This window comes from Lithobates pipiens, unplaced genomic scaffold, assembly GCF_037356315.1.
Source record: "Lithobates pipiens isolate NorthernLeopardFrog02 unplaced genomic scaffold, aLitPip1_a1.2 Scaffold_18, whole genome shotgun sequence".
NCBI classification, from domain to species: domain Eukaryota; kingdom Metazoa; phylum Chordata; class Amphibia; order Anura; family Ranidae; genus Lithobates; species Lithobates pipiens.
The window spans coordinates 117672136-117689075 of record NW_027507758.1 but is presented as its reverse complement, the minus strand read 5'-3'; the positions used below and the strand labels follow the sequence as shown (position 1 = coordinate 117689075).

Sequence of the window (16940 nt, the reverse complement as noted above, 5' to 3'; positions counted from 1 at the left end):
AAATATAGCATACAATGGTATCTGTGCTATCTGTGTGCAAATAAGGATTTTTCCTGCCCTGGAGATGCAAAAGGAAGTGAGTTGAAATCTTTAGAAAATGAGACCAACTCTCCTCTTAGATAGTTGTCACTGGAACAGGTTTCCCCTGGAAAATTTGCCCACAATTCCTCATTACTTTCTGTTTCAGGGACAATGGTCATCAGGACACAGCCAAGATGAATATTCCCAGCAGGGACACAGATGGCAATAAAAACTTGACAAGGATTCAATTTCCATTTCAAGTTTAGCTGTGCATATACTTTGGGCGGAACTTAAGAGGGAAGTTTTTAATGAAATTTAAATTAAGTTTCACTTTTTAATATGGCTTAGGTGATGGTTCCATGGCCTATGTGATCGTAGGAAAGGAAAAGATCAGCCTATTGTAACAGTCAGCATGTTGAGAATCACAGCTACATCTCTAGAGATATACTGGAATTATAGACTTCTTATCCCCTTAGCGCAGACCGTATGCACATATGTGCCTTTTAGGGGATGTCTGTAGCTGCAGGCATCAACCTGGTTCAGTTTTTTAGAGTGGACGGTCGGCTCTTTAGGTATAATAACTGATGTGGCTAAAAGCCACTTGGCTGTTATCCTGAAGGAGCGAGAGAGGACGTCCCCCCCTCCCGCTGCCTTCCACCGCTCTTCCCGGGCCTCTTGTCCTACCGGGAGACCCGAGCCATGATCTGGTACCTTTGCTGGCTAGAGTGAGACTGAAACAAAGCCGGAAATGGCTTTGCTCCAGTCTCCTATGTAAAACCACGGAAGCAATGTCACAACATCATTTCTGGTTTACTCGGCTGCCAATGGTGCCAATTTAAAAAGAATTACAGTATTCAGAATCGCAGTTTTTGGCAATCTGAATACTTTGAAGTGCAAAGAAGGGATTTGGGGTCTTTTAGACCCCTGATCCCTCCATAAAGAGTACCTGTCACCACCTATTACTGTACAAGGGATGTTTACATTCTTTGTGACAGCTATAAAAGTGATCTGAATAGTTTTTTTTTAAAGTGACAATGTAAAAATAAATAAAATAAATAAAAAATTAAATAAATAGGACATTTTTTGTTTTTTAAAGCGCCCCATGTCTCCATGAGCTCGCGCAGCAAAGAAACCACATGTGTAAGTTGAGCCTGCATATATGTAAACGGTGTTCAAATCACAAGGGATAATTTCTACTCTCACTTACAACATTCTAACTCCATGAATTCTGAAGGACAGTAAACTGATCGTTTATTAAGAAGGTGTGAAGACCCCAGGTCTAGAGGGCCACATAAGGCAGTTTTACTTGCCTGATCCATGCTGCCCTGGCAGTTGGCACTCTTCTCTGCTCCCCTATTTTCTGCCAGTAGACTGTCTCTTGGCATCCTGATGTTCATAGCAGAGCTGCGAGCTCTGCATTGGACTTGATGACAACAATGGACCTGCAACCACTGGAGCATAAGATAGTAGAAGCTGCGGGAACTAGCACTACAGACTTTAGGGAGCCTGCAGGAGCAGGGGGTCAGGTAAGTGAAATTGCTTTTTTTATGTCTTCTAGACCTAAACAAACATTTAACCCTTGCAGTGTAGAGGCAGCCCCGCTGCAAGGGAGCATTTTTACTTTTCCTGCAATTCAGTTTTAAGTATGAACTATTCACGTGAACTACTTTTTTCTGTTTTACCTTTCCAAACTGAAAACAAATAATTTCCAAGCATGGAGAAATGTTTTTATTTACATTTGTCAACTTCTGTTGCAGAAAAGCAGATACTTGGTTCACTGATTTACACATTACTGAGAGACAGGAGGGAGCACCATGTAATGGGATTTAATGCAGTGGAGTCTACACACTCAGTATATCATTGTCCTGAAGGCACAAGGGTCACTAAAGCATGTAAGGATGCTTCATAAATCACAATTCCACCACAACCGGATTACCAGAGACCAGGAAGATACTCCACTGAGAAAAGATATAAAATATATAAAGATATTCCTTAATATACCTTAGTCTGATGGCCAAAAGGTTATATTCTAAGACAACACACTTACAGTATATTTACAGTATCTCACAAAAGTGAGTACACCCCTCACATTTTTTGTAAATATTTTATTATATCTTTTCATGTGACAACACTGAAGAAATGACACTTTGCTACAATGTAAAGTAGTGAGTGTACAGCTTGTATAAGAGTGTAAATTTGCTGTCATCTCAAAATAACTCAACACATAGCCATTAATGTCTAAACACTGGCAACAAAAGTGAGTACTCCCCTGTAAAAACCAAATTGGGTCCAATTAGCCATTTTTCCTCCCGATGTCATGTGACTCGTTAGTGTTTCAAGGTCTCAGGTATGAAGGGGGAGCAGGTGTGTTAAATTTGATGTTATCGCTCTCACTCTCTTACTGGTCACTGGAAGCTCAACATGGCACCTCATGGCAAAGAAGTCTGAGGATCTGAAAAAAAGAATTGTTGCTCAACATAAAGATAGCCTAAGCTATAAGAAGATTGCCAAGACCCTGAAACTGAGCTGCAGTACAGTGGCCAAGGCTATACAGTGGTTTAACAGGACAGGCTCAACTCAGAACAGGCCTCACCATGGTCGACCAAAGAAGTTGAGTGCACATACTCAGCGTCATATCCAGAGGTTGTCTTTGGGAAATAGATGTATGAGGTTGAAGGGTTGGGGGGTTATCCTGTCAGTGCTCACACCATATGCCGCACACTGTATTAAGTTGGTATGCATGGCTGTCATCACAAAAGTTAGCCTCTTCTGAAGATGGTGCACAAGAAAGCGCACAAACAGTTTGCTGAAGATAAGGAGACTAAGGACATGGATTACTGGAACCATGTCCTGTGGTCTGATAAGACCAAGATAAACGTATTTGGTTCAGATGGTGTCAAGCGTGTGTGGCGACAACCAGGCGAGGAGTACAAAGACAGGTGTGTCTTGCCTACAGTCAAGCATGGTGATGGGTGTGTCATGGTCTGGGGCTGAGTGAGTGCTGCTGGCACTGGGGAGCTACAGTTCATTGAGGGAACCATGAATGCCAACATGTACTGTGACATACTGAAACAGAGAATGATTCCCTCCCTTCGGAGACTGGGCCACAGGGCAGTATTCCAACACGATAACGACCCCAACCAAACCTCCCCAAGACAACCACTGCCTTGCTAAAGAAGCTGAGGGTAAAGATGAATGACTGGCCAAGCATGTCTCCAGCCCTAAACCCTATTGAGCATCTGTGAGACATCCTCAAATGGAAGATGGAGGAGCGCAAGGTCTCCAGCATCCACGAGCTCCATGATGTCATCATGGAGGAGTGGAAGAGGACTCCAGTGGCAACCTGTGAAGCTCTGGTGAACTCCATGCCCAAAAGGGTTAAGGCAGTGCTGGAAAATAATGGTGGCCAGACAAAATATTGACACTTTGGGCCCAATTTGGACATTTTCACTTAGGGGTGTACTCACGTTTGTTGCCAGCGGTTTAGACATTAATGGCTGTGTGTTTTGAGGGGACAGCAAATTTACACTGTTATACAAACTGTACACTCCCTGAGATACTTTATAAGCATTTTTTACTTACCCTATCTAATCTATTCATGTATGTAGCTTCCATTGCAGAAAGTACATTTTAAAATGATTTACGTATCAAACCAAATGCCAATTATGGCTTGACAACCAGTCTGGAAAGGAATATGTGTGATAATGTGCCGGATAGGCTTCCAATTGGTGGTCTGTGGAGTGTAATGTTTAGGCAGTCTTTTATACCATGGTCATTGCCATAAAACATATTTGGATGGACAACCTCCTGTCTGATTCACATGCAATCTGGGTGCAGTGCGATTTCTGCGATTTGAATAGGCTGTAGTCACACCAGACTGCACCATAAGTGCTGCATGCCCTACTTTGTAAAATGCACAGCAACTGGATCACAAGTTACCACTGTACCATGTGATCCAGTGCAAGCAAAAGCATTGCGCTTGTGACCCGTGTTTGGGGTGTTGTTAAGTTAACACTGATGCCCGATCGGAAGTGCAGTGCATTTTGAACACAGTGCAGGAAACACTGGCTTCCTGCACTGTATTGTGATGTGAAGTGGCCCATAGTATCCAGTATACAAAATTACACACAGAGCTCTAAAAAAAATGTAACTGCCAAGAATGGAAAGTTTGTCAATACATTAAATCCATAAAAAAAAAATCATGGAGAAAATGCCTACAGCAACCAATTGGAAGCTATTTTCCAATTTTTAATGTGTTCTGAAAAATAAATGATGGAATTCAGCAGCCACACAAGGCATAATTTTTCCTTTCCTAAAGAAGCTAAGTCTGAAAAGCAGGTGGACTACAAAATCTTTAACTCTGAAGTTTATTCTGCCAATATTTTGCCATATTTGGTTCCTCCTTTCCCCTCTCATTAATATGCTAATTAATGGTTTAAATAAAAACCTACTTCTTTTCATCTGAACAATCGTGAAATTTGTAAATTTACTTTGTGAAGATCTCCACACTTCCCTGAATTCCGTGACACGTATTCACTATGCCCTATGAGTAGGTACTGCTGTGTTAGACATTTCACAGAGCCTGCCATCTGAACTACAAAGGTGCTGGGAAGAGGAGTCTCTAGAGGTGAAATCACTGTGTGCCGGCAGCAAGGTACCATGGGATATATAGTCTTAAGAAATTCAAAGTAAACAGCAGAGGAGACACTATAAAGCAAGCAGGGAATCCAGGAAGTTATGATAGCAGCTCAGCTCACTTTTCTCCTCCCCCACCCCTTACCCACATCTCCTGCTCAGCATTACATTACAGAGTAGAAGGCTGAATCAGTGATGAGGGGGCAGCAGAGGAGCTGAACTGCTGTGGGAAGGATCTTAGTGTTTCTCTGCTCATCTTTGAAGATTTTAAGTCTCTGCCAGAACTGAAAGCGGGGGGAAATCACAAATTTAGCCTTGTCACCAAAACTGAAAAATAGGGGAACCATCCAATGGGAACACTTGTGCTGATGACAACTAAGAGGAGATTTCCTTCACTTTAGAAAGACTTTCTCCCATGCACAGTTGTGTCCCGATGGGACATAGTAGTCAAAAAAGACCATCCATTTGGGCTTTAGATATACATTAGGGCTCCTTCACACTTGTGGAAAGCTGAGTCTTTCTGCACTAGAAAACTGCAGATCTCCACAAGTGCACACATTTTTTATGTCACAACTTTATTGGTTTCCCTTTCTCCTACTTCCCATGCCTCCAACCTGCAAATAGTTATCCATAGAAATCTTCGCCCCCTCAACACTTTCCTTCTTCACTCTTCTACTTATTGCCTTTATGACAAAATCACACCCCTGTCCTGCTCAGGATTGGTCACTTCTGTCTCCAACAACTTATTCTCATCCTCCCTGGACATACATGCTCCTTTCTCTACATGCAAAACCATGTCTCGCCTTCTTCAACCCAGGCAAACAAATGACACCAAAAGTCTCAAGAGGCACAGCTGTGCTCTTCAGCGAGTGTGGCGTAAAGCTGAATCCCTGGAAGACTTCACCCTCTACAAACCTGACCTTCTCAAATAAAAATCCTGCCTCCATGTTGCTAAACCAGGGCTCGACAAATCCAAGGCATCAGGCCACCATGACAACTAGAAATTTCATCTGGAGACAGTCCACAGCCCATTTACTGTTGGCACCAGGCACAGGGCTGCACAATTCCTATCGCCCAATGCCTGTACATATAGTTCTGGGTGCTCAACATTTCTTAACATTTAGCCCTGCTGTGTTCAACCCCCCCCCCGGGCTTCACTTGCACATCTGTTGGCCTGGGACTGGCATAAGGGGTGCTGCTGGGTAGAGGAAAAAGAAGTAGAGCGGATGCTCCTCCCCTTCTACACCTGAAAACATTGTTTGTGATATACATGTTACATATTGCCATGCACATCAGAATAACAACAATAAGCAGACCTCCTTTGTAACATTAACTTTCTGGGATTTTGCCAGCCCACATAGGAGAAGGGGTTTTGGCTTTGAAAATAACACCACCCTCATCAAAATCCCCTCATCCAGTCCTCATCAACTCTTTTCTGCCCTCAATTCCCTACTTCCGCACCCCCCCACTGCCTCCATCCACTAACTTACTTACTGCCCAGGAGATCATTTCAAAAACAAGATCGATACAGTTCATGGTGACTTTTCCAGGGTCTTACTTTCTCCTCCAACCTGCATACCAGGTCTAATATCACACTCAATGCTTTCCTTCTTTGTTTCTGTTACCACTAAGGAAATTGCTAAACTCCTTTGAGGCCCACCTCCTGTCCCTTGGACCCTGTCCCCTCACAATTACTCCTGCCTCCTTTCTCCTCTATCCTACACTCTTTAACCAACATTTCCAATTTCTCCCTCTCCATTGGCACCTTTCTCTCCCCACTCAAACATGCATTGGGTACCCCCATACTGAAGAAACCCTCACTGAACCCCACCTGTTTGAACAACTTGAGACCTCTCTCTGCTCCTGTTTGCTTCTAAGCTATTTGAATGCCTTGTCCAGAACCGTATGAGTTGCTTCCTCACTGATAGTCTTCTTGACTCCATACAGTCTGGCTTCCGCCCATAAAATTCCACTGAAACCACCCCACTAGAACTCAATAATGGCCTACTAACTGCTAAAACCAATGGCCATTACTCCATAGTCATACTCTAAGCCCTTGTACACATGGTCGGAGATTCCATCCGAATCTTTCCTATCGGACCGTTTTGTCGGATATTCCGACTGTGTGTGGTCTGCATCGGACTGTTTCCGTCGGAATATCCGACAGGCCAACTTTTCCAACTTGCCGGTAAAATTTTCCGAATAAATGCTCCGATCGGACATACTCCGATCATGTGTAGCCTACTCCGACGGACAAAGTGCCACGCATGCTCAGATCGTAGTCCCCTCGTAACGAAATAACGTCATCACGTTATGTACAATCGGATTTTCCGACAACTTGGTCCAACCGTGTGTATGCAACATCACTTCCGGACCTCTTCCGGAATTAATCCGTCGGAATAACTCCGACGGATTTGGTTGTCGGAATCTCCGACCGTGTATACAAGGGCTTAGACCTTTACGCTTCTTTTGAGACAGTGAACTATTTCTCAATAGACTCCACTCCCTTGGCCCCGATGACTCTGCTCCTTCCTTGTTCTCCTCCTACCTATTTCAGCGCACCTTCAGTGTCACATACAACTCTATCTTCTCTTCTCCTCTTCCTCTTTCTGTTGGGGTACCCCAAGGATCCATCCTTGGGCCCCTCCTATTCCTACATCTGTCTATACCTCTTCCCTGGGCCAGTAGATATCCTCCCATGGTTTCCAATACCAATTCTACTCTGACACATGCAGATCTATCGCTCTATTACCCAGATCACCCCCTCAGTCCCACATCACAAATTTACTTAGCAACATATCAGTATAGATGTCATACCACTTCCCCAAACTCAATCTCTTTAAAACTGAGCTTGCTATATTTCCTCTTCCTCAATCTCCACCTCATGACTTTATCATTGAGATCAATATCACAATTAGTATTTAGTCAAATTGAAAAAAGATACAAGTTCATCCAGTTCAACCAATAAAAAAATAAAAAACCACAACCATACAATCCCATATACACAATCCTATACCCACAGTTGATCCAGAGAAAGGAAGGTGAAAGAAATTCCTTCCTGATCCCCAGAGAGGCAATTGGATATTCCCTGGATCAACTTTACCTATAAATGTTAGTATCCAGTTATATTATGTACATTTGGGAAATAATCCAGGGCTTTTTCAAAGCAATTTACTGAGCTGGCCAGGACCACCTCTGGAGGGAGTCTATTCCACATTTTCACAGCTCTTACTGTGAAGAAACCTTTCCGTATTTGGAGATGAAATCTCTTTTCCTCCAGACATAAAGAGTGTCCCCTTGTCCTCTGTGATGACCTTAATGTGAATAACTCAACATCAAGTTCACTATATGGATCACTTATGTATTTGTAGATGTTGATCATATCCCCCCTAACCTCCTCTTCTCAAGAGAAAATACATTCAGTTCCTCTAATCTTTCCTCATAGCTGAGCTCCTCCATACTTCTTATCAAATCGGTTGCCCTTCTTTGCACTTTCTCCAATTCCCCAATATCCTTTTTGAAAACTGGTGCCCAAAACGGCATATTCCAGATGAGGTCTTACTAATGATTTGTACAGGGGCAAAATGATATCTCTCTCTCTGGAGTCCATTCCGCTATTAATACAAGAAGGCATTTGCTTGATTTGGAAACCGCAGCTTGGCATTGCATGTTATTATTAGCATGTAATATAAGCTTATTAACTACCAAAACCCCCAGATCATTCCCCCAGTTGTTCTCCCCCTACTATCTATGATGCATGCATATTCTTAGCCCCCAATTGCATAACTTTATATTTATTAACATTAAACCTAATTTGCCACATAGTTGCCTAATTAAACTTGGTGTCATCTGAAAAGACTGAAATGGTACTTTTAATCCCAGACCCTATATTATATTATAAATGTGCACCTTTTTAACTAACAACACCATAACAACTGAACAAGACATGACACAAAATATTACAAATAACTGCAATTAGTACCAAATAAAACACATTAAAACTATAACCTAATAAACCATCCATACTATTAAAATACAACATAGGAAAAAATAACACAGATTGAAACATAACAAAAAAAATCAAACTGCAAATAGTGCACCACTTTCCCTAGCATTACCCCAAATAATAATTAACATAATACTAACATACTACAAAAAAACGACATCAAAATCCTGATCATAAACCAGAATAAATCTTCACATCCAGCCCTCACAGAGAAGAATTATATAATCTGATGATGAAAATTGAATTCCTGTGTCGCTCTGTGGTGCAACGTGATTGTAACAATCTGTCACTGATGGAACTCTGCAGACTGACCAGTGTATTGTGGAGTGGGTAGGAGGAGTTGTCCAAAAACGTAACTTGAACAACATTTTCCTCTCCAACACTGTTGTTAAAGACTCCATCTTCAATGCAATAACATCATTGGCTTTGCGAATCAGTTTGTTGATGTCGGCCACCCTAAAGCCTCGTAGACACGGTACGATTGTTGGCCAACTGAGAGTCAAATTTTTGTCAAAAGGGCATGTGCCAGGATCTTGTCTTGCATACTAAGGATACGCAATTGTCGTGCAACAAACGTGAACATAGTGGTGACGTACTACAAGGAATTTCAGCTCTTGATTCCAAGGATGCGTGTTTGTACTTTTGACTTTTGTGTGATGAATTTGTGTACTGACCATATGAAAATCTGACAACAGACCATTGTCTGCCGAAAATTTACCAGCCTGCCATCCAACATTTGTTGGCCGAAAGTTGGACAACAGTTGTCAAAAGGAGCGTATTAACAGTCTTATTTTAGGACAACAGTCTGTCAACAGGCAATCCCCTGCCAACAATCGCATCATGTGTGCGAGGCTTAAGCCTGCTTCCCCAGCATGCCACCGTATACAGGAGAGTGTTGTATGTATGTATGCATGTATGTTTTCTCTTTGGGATAATTACGTTTTTCTGATTTAAAGGCATAATCCACTATTTTGTAAAAAAATAAAAATAAATGCACCCATATTGCAAAAAGAAAAAAATCTGCATGAATTATTTTGTTTTGCATTGGAGCCTGCAAAGCATTGCAACCACAATCATTGCATCATGGGTGCAGGGCACATGTTTCTACAGATGATTTCTCCAGCCCCAGGCCCATACAGAGGTACCAACTTTGTTTTATGTTGCTGGAGAAAGAAGTCAATAAACTATGAATGTGATAGCGTCTATGCACTGAGAAACATGATTTCCTCTGCCGTTGTGACAAATGGAGCCATGCACAATCAGGCCGAATTAAAGATAATACAGAACCCCTATGATTCATGACATGGTCCCAGATACCAAGAGATGCTAGTATTTCCTGTAGCTTTGCGAGTGATTGGGATCGAGAGAAGCATAGGGGAAAAGTATCTCCATAAAGCATTTAATTTAGAGAACTAATAGAACAGACTGAAGTGAATATGCCTTCTGCCCTTCCAGTATCCACAAGTTATTGACAAGTTGGGCCAGAAAACACTTATCTCACACTGAGAACAGAACCTGCAAAATTATAGATCAGTTCTGACCTTTAAAAAAATAGTTTTGACATTGACAGCCCAACTAAGCTTTCAATTTAAATCAACCAACTACATTCCAGGTGCATCACAATAGAAGATTTTCCTAAATATTGTTTTTGTTAGAGAGCAGCTACAGTCTCCAGACAGAAACTGCAAAAAATGAACCTTATGCTGGAAGCAGCAGTCTCTCTGTAAAGGTCTGATACACCCTGTGCAGAGTCATACTAGAGCTCTGCAATCAGCATGAGCTATCCTGATTGCAAAGTTATTGGTTTGACTCAATGGAGAGCCCAATGCTTCCATGCTTAGAGCTGGACCCCTTTTCTACAGCATGCTGGCAGGGGACAGGCTTTTCTATTCAGGCTGTGGCTGCTTTCTAAAATCATCTGTAGGGGCCACTACACATTATTGTTCTGCGGAATTGCATGCTACAATACACTTACAATACACTTATTTTGAATGCCCCCCCCCCCCCAACACATTAAGGCAATCACCTGCTATCTTCAACGGTATACAGGCTTTTCTACTCTAGCTGTGGCTGCTTTTAAAAAAAAAAGAAACTGCAAAATGTTGAACATCTTTGATTTTGGCGCACCTGGTGCATAATTAGCCGGTTTAAATTGAAAGTTCAGTTCAGTTTTAATGTAATTAACAATTCTCTATAGAGACTTCATGTTCCAGGTCAGCAGGACCTTCAGTTGATATGGCAGCAAACCCTGACTTCAGCTTCAACTACCAGTAATTATGTATGACTTGGCTTAAATTCAGAGGTCGTACTGCAAGGGCTATATATTCTTAATATAAAACCACATGAAGCCATCCATCATGGCATAAGTGGTGAACGCTAAGTGAACCATGACCTACAGAGTATTGTAAAAAGATATTAAATCTGCCCATCCTCCATACTTATCTGCTCAATTTTATGCTGTTCTCTTTCAGAAGAGGAGGTGTGAAATGGCATCCTTGGGCAGAAGAGACCAAGACAATTGTATGGAGAATTGATATATTTATATTCGTATACTACAGCTTTTCTCTATATTTCCAGTAATAAGTGTTATTTTCAGAACAATAAAGGGGCTGTGTGTCTATATATATATATATATATATATATATATATATATATATATAGACACACAGTAGATAGATAGATAGATGGATAGATAGATAAATCGATGATATGATGATAATGTATTTATGTATATAATCAGTGAAAGCAGAACTTCTAAAAATTAGAATATATGAAAAATCCTTAGAAATACAAAAGGTTCTGCAGTATGGTAGATATACCATTGCAAATGACACATACAAATAAAAACCCCAGCAAACTGGATCCACAGTATTTGTCTCTATAAAACTAAAGTGGTAGAATAAACCAGTGTGAGATAAAAGCTGTTTAGCTTGAACATCACTTTCCCTACAATCAAACTCCGGGAGCAAAAAAATACCCTTACAATGGTGACCCCAAGACTGCAAAGGTTAAATACTTGTTAGGTCTAGGGGTGTTATAATAGGCTGAAATAGTTAGCTTATTCCATGCCCTGGTAGGCTACCTCTAGTGGTGTGACTGGGTCACTGTAGCCTGCTCTTAGCTGCTCACAGCTGTGGTTGCCTGTCCCCCTCTCCACGTAAAAAAGTAAGGTTATTAGCCCTACATGGTATATCATGATGCCAAGGGTACAGAGCTTCAAGTAGAGCACCAGAAAGTAAGTGGGGGGGGGGGTAATATTGCCTCTACCCTCTTGATAAAACAAGTATTTAACCCTTGCAAGTGTAAGTAGGCTCCACTGCAAGGGCAGCTTTTGACTAATTACCGGAGCTGGATTTTAAACTTAGTGAAACCAAGGGGTTGATTTACTAAAACTGGAGAGCGCAAAACCTGGTGCAGCTCTGCATATAAACCAATCAGCTTCCATTTTTTTTATTTTGGCAAAGCTTAATTCAACAAGGTAAAGTTAGAAGCTGATTGGCTACCATGCACAGCTGCACCAGATTTTGCACTTTCCAGTTTTAGTAAATTAACCTCCAAGTGAGAATATTCTTATCCTTACCAGAGATATTGGGGTTGAATAAAAGTTGAAACAGTGGGGCTTGTTTACTAAAGGCAAAGAGGCTGTGCACTCTACAAGAACAGTTGCTCCAGAGCTTAGTAAATTAGGTAAAGCTTTACTTTGCAAAAAATACCCAATTACATGCAAGGAAAAAAAAAACAACAGCATTTTTGCTTGCATATGATTGGATGATGAAGGTCAGTAGCACTTCTGCTCATTTACTAAGCTCTGCAGCAATTGCACTTTGCAAAGTGTACAGTATATGTGCCTTTGTTTCAGCTTTTATTCTCAAAGACAATAAAACAAGGTGAAATGAGCTTGCTCTAGTTTACCGCACTTTGCACATGACTGTTGCTCTTTGCTCTGACTTCTATACAGCATACTTGCCTATAAGACGCAATAATTTGTCACCTAGTCTTGGAGAGCACACAGCAAAAGTGAACTGTATAGCACTGAAACAGTTACACTGTGACTCATTACATCATTGCTGTAGCATCTAGGAAACTACCCCTCCAGCCAGGCTGACATTCCCCTTTCTGAAAGTAATCTGATTGGACCAACCTGCAGCAAACCCCATCAAAGGTTAGAAATGACAGTTTGACGCTCAAGAACATTCCCTATGTTCATTTAACAGGAAGAATGCCAGTCTCTTGCCCTGTGATACCTTACAAGGTGTTCCTTCTATGATGTTCTACGTTTTCACAAGAACATCTGACAGCTCCAACACTTCCAGGGCTGGCTCTTTGATTTCATGGCTTTGATTCAGCAAAATACGTCATCTGCTTTGGGAAGAAAGCCCCATAGAGCCTCCCCCAGCCACTGACACATTACGTAATGATTAGTCGGGGATGGAGACGGTGTCACCTAGATGCTGAGATTTGAGGCTGCAAGTATAAACCTTTAACTCTTAGTGCTCTGGGAGAAATGGAATGCGTTCCATTGCCTTGGCTATATAGCCTTGGGTTTGAGTGTAATGGGTGACTTAAGATCACATCTCAAATCATCAGAGATAAATTGCTCACTTTAGAAATTATTAGGTTCCATTTATCACTGTTTCCACCCAAAATTTGAACATTTTTCTAATGGCATCTTATGTTCAAATGTGCAAAGACATAAGGGACACATGGACACTCTTGCCTGTCAAAATCAAAGACACGGAAAAATACACGACTTTCTGTACATGGCTGTATACCGCTCCAAGTGGTACCCGTGTTCGGGGATACGTTCCCCGAATAGAGAAATTCTGTAATCATAGTGATGGATTTGGATATCAGCTCAGCATTCCAAATGGGTCGTATTAAAAAGAGTAAAAGTGACTTTTTCCGCTAAAAGTGGAATGTAGGTCCAGCTCTCCCTCCCTATACCACAATTGGATTTTCTTTTTAAATAGAATTTTGTTTCCTCCTAGAGGGCAGCACTTTCACCTTTAGCGCCTAGGCAAGAACGACATTGCAAATGCGTGCGTAAAAATGCTGAAGGGCTCTGCTTTGGCACCTGCCACAGACCTTCGGCATATCTGCAAATGTGTGGATTTCCGTGGAAGGTGTAGGGAATGAGTGAAGATCCAAGTTTTCTTTTCCTGCACATGGATGGGCACAAGTCATGGCATGCACAGATGCTCTGCAGGGCACTGCCAGGTCCTAAGGGGCGGGCAGAGACCTTCGACGCATCTGCACATGCACCAGACCATTGAAATTGGTGGTGCTGGTGGACGGGGGGGGGCAGGACCACAATCAAGGGGGCTGAAGTTTATCTTTAATTTCTTAGTACAAATGATTAATCGTGAATAGTCACTCCTAAATATAATAAGAGATTTTGGTATCTTAATATTTCACCCAAGATTCATACAACTTTCAAGATTTATGCTACTTTTATCCAAAATGTACACATTTTTCCTTATTGAACCTCTTGTGAAAATGTGTGAATCTTGGGGAAAAGTTGTGTGAATCATGAATGAAAACAGTGATAAAATAGACCCTTTTAAGTACAGGAAATTTTTACTTCCCTTTTTACTGCAATTGATTATATGAGCAAATTATTTTAAATTCACAAGACTATGCGCAATCTTCATTAAAAGATCACTTAGTCGTACAATTAAAAATCGTTCTAGCCTTATCACGGTCATATACAGAACAATTTTATAAACAATCATATTGTTAATTGATTTACTGCTCTGGAGAAAAATAAAATCAGTGTATTAAAAATATTGTTCAATTCACAATACACTTAAAGATCATAGCAATCTATCTACTTTCCTACATTCAGACATTCCTTCCAGACTGATCAGAAACATTTCAAAGAAATCATTGGGTTTTGCTCAAAATCTATCGATGACACAGTATGCTTGTTTTCATAGCTTCGTTCTGTGTGTGAGCAGATTGTTACATGTATGGCCACCATTACAATCACTTTAACTTGTCAATAAACAAAGAAGGGGGTGTTCAGAGTGATTAAAGATCACATGAAGTGGGTTAATTAGTACCTACCGGGATGGCTTGTTATTGATCTGTATAAACTATCTGTAAACACAGATGTCCTGTTTGAGTGCACAAGGGGATGCTAAGGGGCAATGCACAGATGAATGCATACATGACACTAGAAGGGTCCCTGTCGTACCTTGAGCCCTCTGATCTCCCCCAGATGTAGCTGCAGCCTCCTATTCACCTCCCGGATCAGATTGCTATGATCCAACATCGCACTCATCTTGTCAGCCTCTGCCCTGCGGAGCCGGACGATCAGCTCCTCCTTAGTCCACTTCATCAGCTCCTCATCAGAAACCTTGGCCAGGTCTTCCACCGAACTTTCCCCAACAACCTTGGACATCTTCGCTGCTTCTTCTCGGCTCCCCTGTACCAAACGACCCTCGCAATCGGCTCTCCTGTTACAATCTGATAAGAACAAGACAATGTTGGGCTCAATCAAGACAAGTGAATCCCCTTGGTGACATCTAGAGCTTGCAAAATGTCAAAGATCCTTTCTAGAACCTTGAGCCAAGCCATTGTGTTCAAGGGAAATGGGGTGCCTATGAGTTCTTTACTTGACAGAAGATAAATCCATCCAAACCTAAATAAAAAACACCATAGTGATCAGAAGAGGCAGCTTGGAAGAGGCAATTACTCTACTTCAAAGCATCTGCAGGCTGCTCTCATGTCCTCGTGGAGGGAGCTCTACTGCAGTAGAAGGAATGAGCCCATGCAGATGCTGCTGCCGGCATGCCTGTGTGGACTGTCTCTTCTGGGCTGCAGTGGGAATGCTTGGCACTTGGAAAAGAGTTCCATTGCCTGCAGCAGACACAAGACACTCTGCCTGCTGCTGCTGCTAACACAGCACAAGTGACCTGTCCCTCTCCCTTTCTTCTTCTTCATTGCCAGCCTAGCCTGGCTGTCAGCTTATTAACGCCATCTGCTGGACAAAAGCTTTACTCACCAAGAAAAGAAATGTAACATTGTATATGTCATCTACGGGATATATATATATATATATACATGTGTGTGTGTGTTTGGGTTACTAGGAATATATATTAGAAATATAAAGATAGAAATATGAAAAATAAATATAAAGCTAGAAATGTATTATAAAAAAATATACACATGTATATAAATAAACATATACTTCTATAGTAGATGTTTTTATAGCATCTATCATATTGTCTGTTTTTGTCTTTCAACTTCAATTGTTTCAGACCTTATATAGTCTAATAATGATTAGATACAGTATTGCTATCGTTACTTATTAATGTATTTAATATATTGATGTATTAAAAAATAGTTGCATTTTTTTAAATGAGCTGAGAAATAACTCAGATTGCATTCTATATATAAGTTACTAGAAATATTTACGTTTTCTGTATTAGATGTTTATATATAATAAATCATATTGTTTGTTCTTCTTTACTGGTATCTTTCATCTTTTTATTGTGTCAAATTTTTATCGCTGACCATATACAGTGCCTTGAAAAAGTATTCACACCCCTTGAAATTTTCCATATTTTGTCATGTTACAACCAAAAACTTTAATTTATTTTATTTGGATTTTAATGTGATAGACCACCACAAAGTGGCACATAATTGTAAAGTCAAAGGAAAATGAAAAATGGTTTTCCGAATTTTTTACAAATAAATACCGTATCTGAAAAGTGTGGCGTGCATTTGTATTCAGCCCCCCTGAGACAATACTTTGTAGAACAACCTTTCGCAGCAGTTACAGCTGCAAGTCTTTTGGGTATGTGTCTACCAGCTTTGCACATCTAGAGAATGCCATTTTTGCCCATTCTTCTTTGCAAAATAGCTAAAGCTCTGTCATATTGGATGGAGAGTGTCTGAACATCAATTTTCAAGTCTTGCCACAGATTCTCAATTGGAATTAGGTCTGGACTATGACTGGGCCATTCTAACACATGAATATGCTTTGATCTAAACCATTCCAGTGTAGCTCTGGCTGTATGTTTAGAGTTGTTGTCCTGCTGGAAGGTGAACCTCCGCCCAAGTCTCAAGTCTTTTGCAGACTCTAATGCCACGTACACATGACTGGACTTTTCGACAGCAAAGGTCTGACAGAGTGAATCCGTTGGACAATTTGATCGTGTGTGGGCTCCATCGGACCTTTGCTGTCCAAAAATCTGACGGACTTTAGAAATAGAACATGTTTCAAATTTTTTCGCCGGAACTCTGCCGGACCCAGTTCCTATCGAGAAATCCA

The 16940-nt window shown here is 41.1% G+C and overlaps 1 protein-coding gene across 1 annotated transcript in view; it reads right to left on the bottom strand.

The window, feature by feature from the left end:
• Positions 1-15576, bottom strand: part of CCDC85A (coiled-coil domain containing 85A) — a 453688-nt gene extending 438112 nt beyond the window's left edge. Inside the window, exon 1 of the mRNA XM_077486045.1 lies at positions 14859-15576. Within this exon, the coding sequence (XP_077342171.1) occupies positions 14859-15065 (207 nt within the window). The 5' untranslated portion in view covers positions 15066-15576. The remainder of the gene's footprint in view (positions 1-14858) is intronic.
• Between the last annotated feature and the right edge of the window lie 1364 nt (positions 15577-16940).